The following is a 12,728-nucleotide window of genomic DNA, read 5'->3' on the forward strand; positions in this document are numbered from 1 at the left end:
TGGTAGAGCAGTTCCACAATACTTTGAAAGATGCTGAAATCCAGTAGGAACCTTTCCCCAAACCAGAATGACAAGCTATTTGCACTCACGGAAGTTCCCCAGTCTGCCCCCATTCTCACCCTGCGAGCATGTCACCGAGGACACCTGGGCGAGTTTTGGCAGGCTGCAACCTCCAATAGCCTGTATGCACTGAGGTGAGGTTAAGGTTGGTCAGGACAAAGGAATGTGTGCAGGAAACTGGAACATCTGCTCTGGAAGCCAGACTCTCTCAGAGAGAAAGGGAGCGAATGAGGCAACAGGAGCAGGTTAAACGCAAGAGTTCAAGGATTAGTAGGACCTGCATTCAAACCCTGGCTTTCCTTTACCACTTAGCAGTCGTTTGACTTGGGTCACATGACCAAATCTCTCTGGGTTTCTCCATCTGTAAAATGGAATAACAATCATAATAACCATTCTAAAATGTTGCTGTAAAGATTATAATCTTTCAAAATTCATCTCAGTGAATAACCATAGGCAAAAAAGGAACCAACTTAAACCTCACATCTTAGACAAAAACTAACTCAAAATGAATCATAGGCTTAAATATAAAATGTAAAACTATAAAACTTTTAGAAAAAAAAATAGAAGAATATATTCTGGACCTAGGGTGAGACAGTAAGTTCTTAGGCTTCACACCACAAGCACAGTCCATAAACGGGGGAATTGATAAACTAGATTTCATCAGAATGAAAAAATCTCACTCTATGAAAGACCAGGTGAAGATGATGAAAAGAAAACTACAGAGAAAATATTTGTAAAGCATGTGACTACCAAAGTGCTCGTTCCAAGAGTATATAAAGAGATCTTCAAACTCAATGGTAAAAAAAAGCATCTAATTAGAAAATGGAGAAAAGACGTGAACAGACATTTCACTGAAGAGCATATGTGGAGGCAAATTAGTGTGTGAAAAGATGTTTAATACAATCAGCCATTAGGCAAATTTGCATATTAAAACCACAATGAAATATCACTAACCACCTATCAGAACGGCTCATAACAAAAATTAAAAAATAGTGACAACACCAAATGCTGATGAGGATGTAGAGAAATTGGATCACGATATAGTGCTGGTGGGAATGTGAAATGGTACAGCCACCCTAGAAAACAGTTTGGAAGTTTCTTATGAGACAAAACATACAATCACCCTACATCGCAGCATTTGCACTCTTAGGAATCCACCGTAGAGAAATGAAAGCTTGTGTTAACACAAAAACCCGTGCATGAATGCTTATCACGGCTTTATTTGTAATAGCTAAAATCTAGCTGTCCTCCAGCCAGTGGATGGTTGAACACACCATGGCCTACACATACCATGGAGCACTACTCAGCAACTATTGATACACACAGCAACTTGGGTGACTTTCCAGAAAATTACATTGAGTGAAAAAAATTGTTTCATTTATATTAAATTCTTGAAATGACAAAATTTTAGAGATGGAGAACAGATAAGTGCTTCTCAGAGGTGGTGGTGGGGGAAAGGGAGGCAGGTGTAGCTATAAAATGTTAGTGCAAGGCATCCTTGTGATGAAACTGTTCTGTATCCTGACTGTGGGGTGGTCCCACGAAGAAACACATGTGATAAAATTACATCAAACTAAATACACACACACACACACACGCACACACACACACACACACACACACACAAATGAATGCATGTAAAACTGATGGCATCTGAGCAAGGTCCATGGATTACATGGCTGTCAGTTTCCTGGTTGTGACACTGTGCTACAGTCACATAAGATGTTACCTTTGGGGGGAACTGGGTGAGGGTGTAAGGGATCTCTGACTTATTTCTTAAAATTGTGTGTTTATCTACAATTATCTCAAAACAGATCATTTTAAAAAATGCGCATAAGTCCCCCTTCGTTCTCCTCCTTCTCCTGCTCCTTTTCCTCCCCCTTCTATTTCTTGCTCTTGTTCTTATTACCAGGTAATGTTACATTCTCAGAAGCCAAATATTCCCATAATAGGGGAAAGGGGGTAATCTAACACTTATCATGGAAAGTCTTGAGGAGCATGCCTGGCCCCTGGGGACACGTCGAAACCTGAAGGAGGAAGAGGAATGCCACTCTGTGACATGTCTGAGGCGGGAGAGGACAGTGGGAGGAAGCCACCTAATTCCCTCTAAGAGCCAATATTCTCACGCAGGTGATTTGATCACATGAGCTGTCACCCACTGATAAGGCCATAATTATACCAAATCTGTAATAGCTATTTAGAAAAAGCCAGAAGGAGGATCCAACGTGCCAGTCTCCAAATCATTTCATGGGCCCTGCCTGTTCCACGCGCTCATGGAGGCTCAGGGCATCATGTGCCGGCAGTTGAGACAGTTGAGGGGTGCCGGGATGCAGATGCAGGGGGTGCTCCAAAGCCAGGGGTGCCAGGTTTGGCTCCACTGGGGCCACAGGAGGCTAGATGTCCCCACTAGCCTGCTTCTAGTCTCAAGCACCTAGCCGGGTGGTGCCTGGTGTAGAACTTTGATTCTGCCCAAGCAGATGGACTTGTTACTGACTAATGCAGAAAAATAGTCCCTCTCAGGATCAAGGGGGAGTGTGGAAGCAGGATTGAAATGGGGATAAACCACAAATGTTATAAGAATATTTCTGGAGTTGACAGGACATAGATTTTTCCCCCTAATATGAAAATCAGTTTCTCCCTTTGAAAGGCTTTTTGATTATAACTATCATCTTGAATGTCAAAAGAAGCCAAAAATTGAAGCCCTGAGTCTCAGGAACCGCGGTTCTCCTTGTCAAAATTATGGCCACAGGTTCTTTGTGGTTTTGGGTGCTTGTGTCCCTGGGTTGGGTCTATATAGAAACAAGAAACAAATGTTCCAAGAGTCCTGTTACCTCCAGCAGCCTAGGAGAAATGCGTGGCCATGGCCATGACCTTGGCATAGTGTCAGTCCAACACTGGGCCTTAGCAGGCTCAGAGCATGTCCAAGAGGTCATGGGCAGTACCTTCTTTAGTTTTGAAGAGACTATGAGTTTTAAATACAATCATTTTTCATTTAACAAAGAGTCAGTCAGGGAGCTAAGAGGAAATAGCCTTGACCCTCCTGTTAGCAGGACTGCAAAGGGGAAATGCTCTCCTTATGCCAACCTTGCTGACCGGGGGATAAATCTATCCTCCTTCTCTCCTCGGAGCCCGTCCTGGGTGGGCGTGAGCACAGGAGAGCTGGAACTAGGGAAGGGCCTAAGCATTAAAAGGTGGCTTTCTTGGAGGCTCTGAAAGCTTACTGGCTCTGTAGGAAAAGAAAAGGACTTCTAAACTGTGACTGGTGTCGTGCTTCTTGTATTTGATTTCTTTTTTCTATTTTCCTTACTGTTTAGTAAAGTTCTTCCTTCCTTCTTCTCTTTCTCTTTTAGGGCTGGAGAGTTAGACGGTTTCTTTTTCACCATTTGGTATAGGTGGTTGTGAAGAATACGATTCTTAAAAGTCAAAAATCTCAGCTGGACTAGTAGAATGTGAGCTCTGGATGGGAATCCTGTTTACTGCTGCATCGCGGTATTTGACATGCAGGAGGGAGCTCACTTCATATCTGATGAAGGAATGAATGAGTGAGTAAATAGGAATGTGAAGTCCAGCAGGTGGAGGCTGACTTCTGGCCTCTTTCCAGAGACTTTTCTAGTCTGAGTAGGTTCTGAGTCATATTGTAGCTGAGAAATTGTGAACTTTCTTTACCATTTTCTCCTACCTATACCCTGGGGCCAGGCCACTGAGGCCCCTAGGAGGATTGTCCTGGGAGAGACCCCTCAGAGACTCCCATCCCCACTACCTTCTTCCCGTCAGACTCCTTATGATCATTTATGATGCTTCATGCAGGTTTTTTATAAATACAGTTTTCCAAGCAAACAGATTTTCTGATGAATAAGAGCAAATTGATAGTGAGGTTTGAGGGGCCAAAGCAATTATAAAGCTGTCATTTAGTAAGCCTATGCTTTGTGCCAGACACTCCCTCGAAAGGCCCAACCAGCCCCCTGCAGTAGGTACTATTGTTACGTCCATTTTTATAGGTTTAGAGGAGCCTAGGGTCATGCACTTGGCAAACAGATGGCCCAAGACTTGAACCTGGCTTGCCTCTTGCTAAGGTACATAGCTCTTACCAATGGCAAGAACAGCCTTGATAAAATCAAATGTGGGACCCTCAGACTGTGAGGCTCTTCCAGTGTGTGTGTATGGGGGGCTGTCACATGATGTCAGGCCAAACAATAGGACCTCTTGACATCATGTGACACCTTATGCCCCTCCTGGGGCATAAATCAGCTGTGGAGATTCAGAGACACTCCCCATTCTCCTTCACCCTGGAAGGAAGAGAAGAGAGAGGGGGGGTGAGCTGGTACTAAAGAGGTGGAGCTTTGACTAATATTAACACTATGCTCATCAGGACTTTGCCTGCAGCTAAAAGATATCTTTGGAAGCTGTGCCTGTGGAAGGTCAGTATTAGCTCAATCAAATTTGGCTTGTGGAGAAACTTCAGGACTACTTAGATGCAGTAGAAATGTCTCTTTGTCTCTCCAGGTTTGGCTGGAAAGAAAGCAACATGTCCTTGGGACTGCTGAAACCCTTTTTCACCAGTAAAAGGGAAACTAGACATATGGGGGTAAACTTGCATCTGAGTATGGAAACTTGGCACTGGAGTGTCAAGCAGGTGGACTTTCAGGCTGGGAAAAGAGTGCCCTTCAGATTGCATCTCGCTCTGAGGTATCCTCGCTCTTCTGGAGGAATTACTCAGGATGACTTAGAAGAGAAAGGAATTGATGGTTGGCCTTGGGAACACTGAAGCAGGAGCAATTTGGAGGGGATCAGGGGAGTTATTGAGGATGAGAACTGAAGCACTGTCCCCTTTCCAGGTATACAGTGGGGGGCAGAGGCTGGTGCTAGGCACAGGGTGCAAGTGTTGGCATTTCATAGAAACCAAGACCAGTTTAAATAAGAGCCCACAGGTATTTCCAGATAATGGCATTGAATGATGTGAGAACAGGTAACCAAGGGAGGCTATGAATCTTTTTGTCTTGAAACCCAAAAGAGTAGAGGACCCCCATCCACTTGGCTAGGTGAGGGAGAATGTTCTGGAGGCAGAGAATGAATGAGGGAACTCGTGGAGATGTCTTTAGGTCAGCCCACGCAAGAAAAGTGGGGGGAATAAGAGCACATTTTCCTGCCCCAGCATTTAGTGTAGTATGAGTTTCACTCATTTCTCCCCATTTCTCTCCCTACCCACAACCCACACCCATCTTTTCCATGTCCTCCTTCCAATGTAAGAAAGGGACAGCTCAGTCTACCTCTTCCAGGCAGACTTCTAGCCTGGTGTCCCTCACTGCACCAGATGCCCTATCGCTGTATCACAAACATTGCGCCAAGCCCACTGGTGTGTGCTTCTCTAGCATGTCCATCTCCTCTCTCTTGACTGGGAGCTCCTTGGGAGAAGAGACTATCTTATCCATCTGTGTGTGCCCTGCACTTCTCCCAGTGCTTGGCACATAGTGGAAACTAATAAACAGAAGCTATTATTCATTGTAGTATTTTAGCCTAAATCATTACCACCAGTAAGGGGTGGGGAGGATTGGAGAGTTTGAAGCAGGTTAGAGTAACCAGACTTCACCCCAGGCTGGCCCTGGTGACAGTCTCCTAATGGCTTCCCCTGCTAAATTTCACCATTCAAGCAACTCATATTTATTGAGCACCTATTATGTAATCAGTGTTTTTCTAGGTACTTGATCACATCACTGATCAGAACCAACAAAAATTATGGAGTTCTTATTCTAGTGGGAAAAGGGGGCAGAATGAAAACAATAAATAATATATCATGATAAGTAAGTCATGTGTTAGAATAATATGTATCTATCAAGCTTTTATGTTGGGGAAGGAAAGGAGCTGGAAAACAGGGAAGGAGCACTTAACATTTAAGCGGATGCTTTAAGGGCTCAGCCTATAAAAAGACATCAAGGAAATATATCTCCTAATTTAGTGAGTGTATTTGGGAGTAAGCAAAGAGGATTATAATCTGGGGTGCACAGCTTTTGCAAATCACAGCTGCACCCGAAGAGGTAAAGGTGAGGGAAGCATTTATTGGCATAAAGGAGAAGTTTACACAAGCTGCTCAGAAACAGAGTTCATTGCTTCCGAGGGCTCAAAGCTGGAGTTGGCATCAGTTCTTTGGTGGTGGTGATGCCGTCCCTGGGAAGTGTTCTTTTGAGGGCATCCTACCTGAATTGCTGCAGCCCTAAAGAACATCTAGGAATAAAGTGGTCATAGAAATAATGCGCATACGTGCAACATGTAGGTCGTGGCAAGTGTGAGATGCGTGAAGGACATAAAGGAATTTCCTGTGGGTTATTTTAGGAAGTCGCTGGGACAGCCTTAAGTCAGACACGCGAGCACGGGCTCCTCTCCTTTGTGCCTTCCCGCTCCAGTTTGGGTCTCAGAAAAGTGATTTCATCCTGGTATCTGTAACTTCCCCAAACGGTAAATAGAATTTAGGCAAGATAAAAGGACAAGGAGAATCAAGAAGAGGAGGTATTGATAAAGGCTCTTGTAGTAACAGTGACAACTCAAACTAGCTTCAGCAAAAGGGGATTTATTATCCCACGTAACTAGAAAGCCGGAGGACAGCCTCAGGCACAGGTGGATCCGAGGGCGCAAACAACAACGTAGGGCTCTCTCCTTAACTCCACCTCTTGGGCCCGGTGCGGTGGCTCACGCCTGTAATCCCTGCACTCTGGGAGGCCAGGGTGGGTGGATCATTTGAGCTCAGGAGTTCCAGACCAGCTTGAGCAAAAGTGAGACCTGGTCATTACTAAAAAAATAGAAAGAAATTATATGGACAACTAAAAGTATATATGGAAAAAATTAGCTGGACTTGGTGGCACATGCCTGTAGTCCCAGCTACTCGGGAGGCTGAAGCAGGAGGATTGCTTGAGCCCAGGAGTTTGAGGTTGCTGTGAGCTAGGCTGACGCCACGGCACTCACTCTTGCCTGGGCAACAGAGCGAGACTCTGTCTCAAAAAAAAAAACAAAAAATTCCACCAGAGGCGTTGGTTCCTTGATCACATCACCGATCAGAAAATTATGGAAGTGTCATTAGCAGACATAGCAAGTCAAAGGCCCAGGCCCAAAGAAGTGAGCTGATTGTTTGAGGTCATACACCTGGCTAGGGCAAAGCTAGGCCCCCAGCTCTTGGTGCTTGCTGGTTCCAGAATGCCTTAAGAAAGAACCCACTGTCGGGCCAGCTTTTCTAGCCTCCTGCTGCTGATTTTCTTTTCTCAATGACTTCAGTTACAGCTGCAAATAGCCTAGCTATTTTGAATATTCTTATTTCAAAAACAGTATTCCTACTTCAATTCCTGACCTGAATTTTGTATGATTCCACTAGTTCTGAGAGACGAACCAAAAGCATGCATTTCTTTGTTGCTATTTTAATGATCCAGAGCCTCAGAGGTGGGGTCCAATGAGAACCAGGGACCCAAAACTGGTTGTACTTTGATGGAGGAGAGTGCCCCAAGCAAATATTTAAGGAAAGATGAGGCCAGGTCCACCCAACTCTAGTTGTCAGAGGTTGTTCACTGGTGCTCAGAGGGGGTCACCCCTCCTCCTGACTGGAGGGCCAACCAGCTTTCTCCTGATGTGCTTCCAACCTAGCCTTGGGAGAAAAAGTCACACCCGAAGCTAGGAGAAATAAGGACTACATTGGAGAGAATTTGTTTCCTCGGCCAAGATCCCTCCATTTATAAACAGCTGTAATACTGACAGAAGTCTGAAGTCTTCAAGCTTCCCTTTGCCTGACTCTGCCATGCCAGGGCTTTGGAGTGAAGTCCAAGGGCTGGGGTTTGGAGAACCTTCCAGGCCAGCCAGGCCCCTTCCCTGTACCCTCAGTGGATGTTTTTGCAATACCTGATGTGAGGTGTACGTGGATCAGGGGTTATGACCCTGACAGCACCAAGGGGCATTGTTGCTTGTGTCTGATTTGTTTTCACCTTGATAATGCCCTGGTATAATTATAACAGAATTGGACGTGAAAATAGGACTCATTTTATCCAAAGCCCTTTTGTACTGTCCAGCACAGTGCTTGGCACACAGTGGGTGCTTGGTAATGATTTATTGAATGAATGAATGAAGAGCTTTTGAGGCACATGCTGTCATTTATGTAACCCTGGCTGAGGAGCCACTTGGTGTACATGCAGACACTGGGCTCCCTGCCCATCTGAAGGAGGACAGCATATGTGGAAATCTGAGCATCTCCATTTTCGCAGAGAAAGCGCCGTGGCCTCCACATGCCCGTACCCACCCTACGCCTCCTCTAATGTGTTGTGCCTGATCAGATGGGAAGGTAATCCTTTGCAGTGGAGAGATTTTAAGCTGTTATCTAACAGACTGCGGATGGATTAGCAAGGCTTTCTGATAAAACCTTAAAACGGTTAGAGTTTCATTTTCCCCTTCACACTCAGGAAGCAAATGAAAAGAACTAGCTAGTTGACTGTGCTGAAGTTTGGAACCAGAGAATTAATGAAAGGAGAGACAGGGCTGGGGCAGCGGGCAATGAGGTTCAAGGTAAAGGCTGGATTTGGATACCGGCTCAGCCATGATTTGCTCAGGAAATTCTGGACAAGAAATTGAATCTCTGGGCCTCTCTTCCCTTAGCTTGAAATGGGTAATAATAATAATACCTACCTCACAGGGACATTGTACAGATGAAATGAGATCGTTGACATGAAAGGCCTTTGAAGAAGTTAAAAGCACTTCTCTGCATGAGGCTATTATTCTCATGGACAAGAGACACACTGCAGGGCTGAGGCTTGGCCTAAAACATCAGGATTCTCTGGGACCTTTGAAGGGTGGCCTTTGGCCTGCATTTGCTCAGAGGCAGCATAGTGGGGGACCATCGTCTTCCATATCATGTGGATATTGACAGGGAGAATTGTGGTGTCAATCTGTGGATCTGGGAGCCAAAGGAGGCAATGCCACAACGGGAAGGGAAGCCACTCTCACTATTGGTGACTCATCTACATGCTCTTGAGGACAGGGCCAACCACAAACTCACGGTCATGCCTTCCAGAGTGACACATCCTCAGAGTAAGGTCATTAAACCCCTTCTGTCTACATCTAATTCTCTTTTTTTTTGTCCCTCAGATTTCTCACAGAAGAAGAAAATCTTCCAGGTCCTTAATGAATTTAAATTCTAGTTGGAGAGAAAAAAATACACAGAAAAGAATTTCATAACAATGAATATTTAAAAGTGCAGTACAAGGCAGGGATTTCAAGAAAGGGTGCATAGTGTGGGCTGGAGAGGGCTCCATGAGGGGTGGAGAGGCTGAGGGCTGGAGGGACTGCATTGCTTAACCTCTTTGTGCCTCAGTTTCTTAATCTGTAAACGGAAAACTATAATAGTGTCCATGGCATTAGATAGAATCTGAAACCTGCTAAGTATTTAACAAAAGATATCTGTAATTTTTATTATGTTGGGGCTTCCTGGCTGTGTAAGGTTTAAAGAGAGGAAAGGAGGAGGTCTTTTGAGTGGGGAGAACCACAGTAAGAGAAGGGCATGGGCGTGAATGGAACATACGCCGACACCCCTTGGCCTGAGAGAGGGCCTGGGGGAGCCATTGTTGCACACATATCAGTCAGGCTTCCTTGAGGTGCTGGAACACCACAGTGAACCACAAGGACATGGAACCCAGGGTTGATGCCCAAGATTGGCTGGCCTAAGTGGGAACGAGAACATGACCCTAAAATCAAGCCTCCTCTAAGGCTCAGCGCAGTTACACTGGATGGGTTATGTGCAAAGGCCATGTAGAATTTTATCACTATTATTTATAAGGAAAAATAATTTGAGGGGTAATAAAAATAGCTATGCTAATTTTAAATTATACCTAAAACTTATGAATCATAGCTCTTACTCACATGCAGTGTAAGGAATGCACATACCTCTTACAGTAGTTAAGTAAAATAATGTGAGTGCTGTATCAGTAAAACTTCAGAAAATTTAAAGAGCTCTATGGTCCTAACTCCCTACAGACACGCACACACACACAGCACACGCACACACATAGCACACACACCAAGCAAAGGTTTGCCCTTTATCTAGTGTAGACAATTGCACGAAGGTGCCTGAGAAGGGGCACGTGGTAATGAAAGTGCTGTTTAAGAGGATTATTCTGGCTGCAGTGTGCACGATGGCTTAGAATATGGAGTGAGACAGGGAGATCAGCAAGGAGGCTGCTGCAATAATTCAAGTTAACCAAATCCAGCACCTGTTTCTTATTTTCCCTGTCACTGATAATGCAGTGCAGAGTTCAGCATCATCTAATGCATTGAGTGAGCATCTCCAACCTTCACGCTCTCCCCGCCCTGCCCTGGCCTGGCCCCCACCAGCCCTCCTTACCAGCCCAGCCCTCCTCTTCTGCCCACTTCTCTATCCCATGGGAATCCTGATGAAAGCCCTGATGTTTAAGAATTCCAGAAAAGAGCATACAGGGATGGCCAAACATCTACGGAAGTATTAATATAATGACAGCGGGAGCTCCCATTGCCTCAGGGCTTACTGTGTGCCAAGCATGGGGCTGAGAGCTTTACAGAAGTCTCATTTAAGCCTCACGACAAAGCCATGAAGTGGGTATCATACCTCCCCACCCTGCTTCTATAGACAAGGCAATCAAGGGGCTAAGCAACTCCCTGGGGTTATGAGCTCATGCAAGGTGGCACTGGGCTCCCAGCGCTCATAACTCGCGCTGAGCTCACTGCCTCCCAGCATCTCCTCCAGCCCCTGCCCTACCCTGGACCTTCAGTTCAGAGGGTTCTTGAACAAGGACAAGGGCACTGAAGATAGCTCACCTGGCCTTTCTAAGTCTCGATTTCTTTATTTACAAAATGAGGGGGCGTGGGCTAGACATTTTGGAGCAATCAATTGTATTTAGCAAATGAAATCAGATGAATTCCAATCAATAAAGCAGATATAGTTGACCCTCTGTATCCGTGGGTTTCAAATGCATGGATTCAACTACCTGCGCATTGAAAATATTCCAACAAGAAATACAAATAACAATACAACAATAAAAAATGATGCAAATTTTAAAAATAAGGTATAACAACTATTTACCTAGCATTTATGTTAGATATTATAAATAATCTAGAAGTGATTTATTAATAAACTACACAAGAGGATGTGCATTGGCTACATAAAAATAATATGCATTTTATATACGGGACATGTGCATTGCTGGAGTTTGGTATCCGAGGGGGTCCTGGAACCAATCTCCCGAGGATGCAGAGGGTCTGTGCTGAATTAGATGATCCCTGAGTAATTCTCAGCTTGGACATTCTAGGAGCCTTTTCTCGAGCCACCTGTTCCAATGCTTCTCACTATCTTGTCATGCCTTTGATCTCTAGCCTAAATCCCCATTGCGTGTTAACTCACCCATTTTTACGTGAAAATTCATCTCCTAGTGGCAGAGAGATGAACTCTGCATGGGCGTGTGCTTGTGACTCAGGGGGGCTGCTGAAGATTAGAAGCACAAATGTGAAGTTGGATACAGACATGTGACAACGGGGTGGTGCTCAGGCTGAGCAGAATTGGCACATCTGGCAGACAGGAGCTCACCTCCAGAACTGGGGAGATCTGAGGCTGGGGGTGCCTGGCAGAGCTGACCGGCAGCCCGCTGCTCCCTCTGCCCTGCGGGCACCCAGCGGCTCCCCCCACCCTGCCAGGGCTGAGCCCTGGAGCAAACAGAGAAGCCTGATCCAGCCCCAGGGCAAAACGAGAGAAAGGGGCAGAATGTCTCCAGGGATCACTCATTGTTCATTTTGCCTTTTTGAAATCTAAATTAAATTAAAGGTCTTGTTAAAAAGAAATAAGTCATCCAGCGGCTTCAGGTCACAGCAGCTCACAGTGCTTGGCTGGCATGCAGCTGCCTACAGCTGAAAGCTGTCGGAGGAGGTGATGAGTTAGCCTGATGTCCCACTGGGCTCAGCCACCCTCTTTCGAGGGTCAGGGAGGGTAGGGCACACAGCTCTGGGGCTTGAGGAAAGAATTAATGAGAACCTGGTGAACGTGTGGTTGGAGTGAGTCATTGCAATCAAGAGGTTTTCCTGATTTTAAACTGAGGACAAATGGCAAGTAACGGAGGCGCATCTGTTTGGGGAGGGGATCTGGGCATTGATCCTAGACCTTCCACTTCACACTGGGCCCTGCTGATCTAAATGCAGCCCAGCCCCAGGCCCTGACGGGTCTCAGACAGCTGGCTCCTGGCAAGGAGCACTGCCACCCCATCACCGAGCCCTGAGTGTGCCCAGCACCCCATCCCACCCAGGACTGGCACCCTCAGGTCCTGCTGCCATGGCAGTAATTAAGAAGGCAGGCTGCAGGCCAGCAGCTGGGGCTTGGGGGATCCTGATGGTTGCCACCCGCATGGGAGAGAGGGAAAGGTAAGCACAGCCAAATACCTGCTTGCCCTCCGAGAGACAGAAGACCTAGGAGGATCACAAAGGTGAGAGGGCAGGAGGGTGCAAATAATGAACTGATGGTAATTTCTGGTTTAAAATTAATAGTCACCATTAAATGCCTTCCATTTGCCAGTTACCTATGCGAGAAACTTCACGTCTGTTATATCCAAACCACAGGATGGGAAATAGGGGTTGTCATTCCCATTTTACAGACAGGAAACTGAGGCTCAGAGAAATTAGATGACTTT

The 12,728-nt window shown here is 45.7% G+C and overlaps 1 protein-coding gene across 1 annotated transcript in view; it reads right to left on the reverse strand.

The window, feature by feature from the left end:
• The window catches only part of ANKK1 (ankyrin repeat and kinase domain containing 1), a 29,001-nt gene that overhangs the window by 14,753 nt on the left and 1,520 nt on the right, over positions 1–12,728 (reverse strand). Inside the window, 2 exon segments of the mRNA XM_045556921.1 lie at positions 11,639–11,754; positions 12,344–12,507. Of these exon segments, the coding sequence (XP_045412877.1) occupies positions 11,639–11,754; positions 12,344–12,507 (280 nt within the window).

Source organism: Lemur catta, chromosome 7, assembly GCF_020740605.2.
Source record: "Lemur catta isolate mLemCat1 chromosome 7, mLemCat1.pri, whole genome shotgun sequence".
Lineage (NCBI taxonomy): Eukaryota > Metazoa > Chordata > Mammalia > Primates > Lemuridae > Lemur > Lemur catta.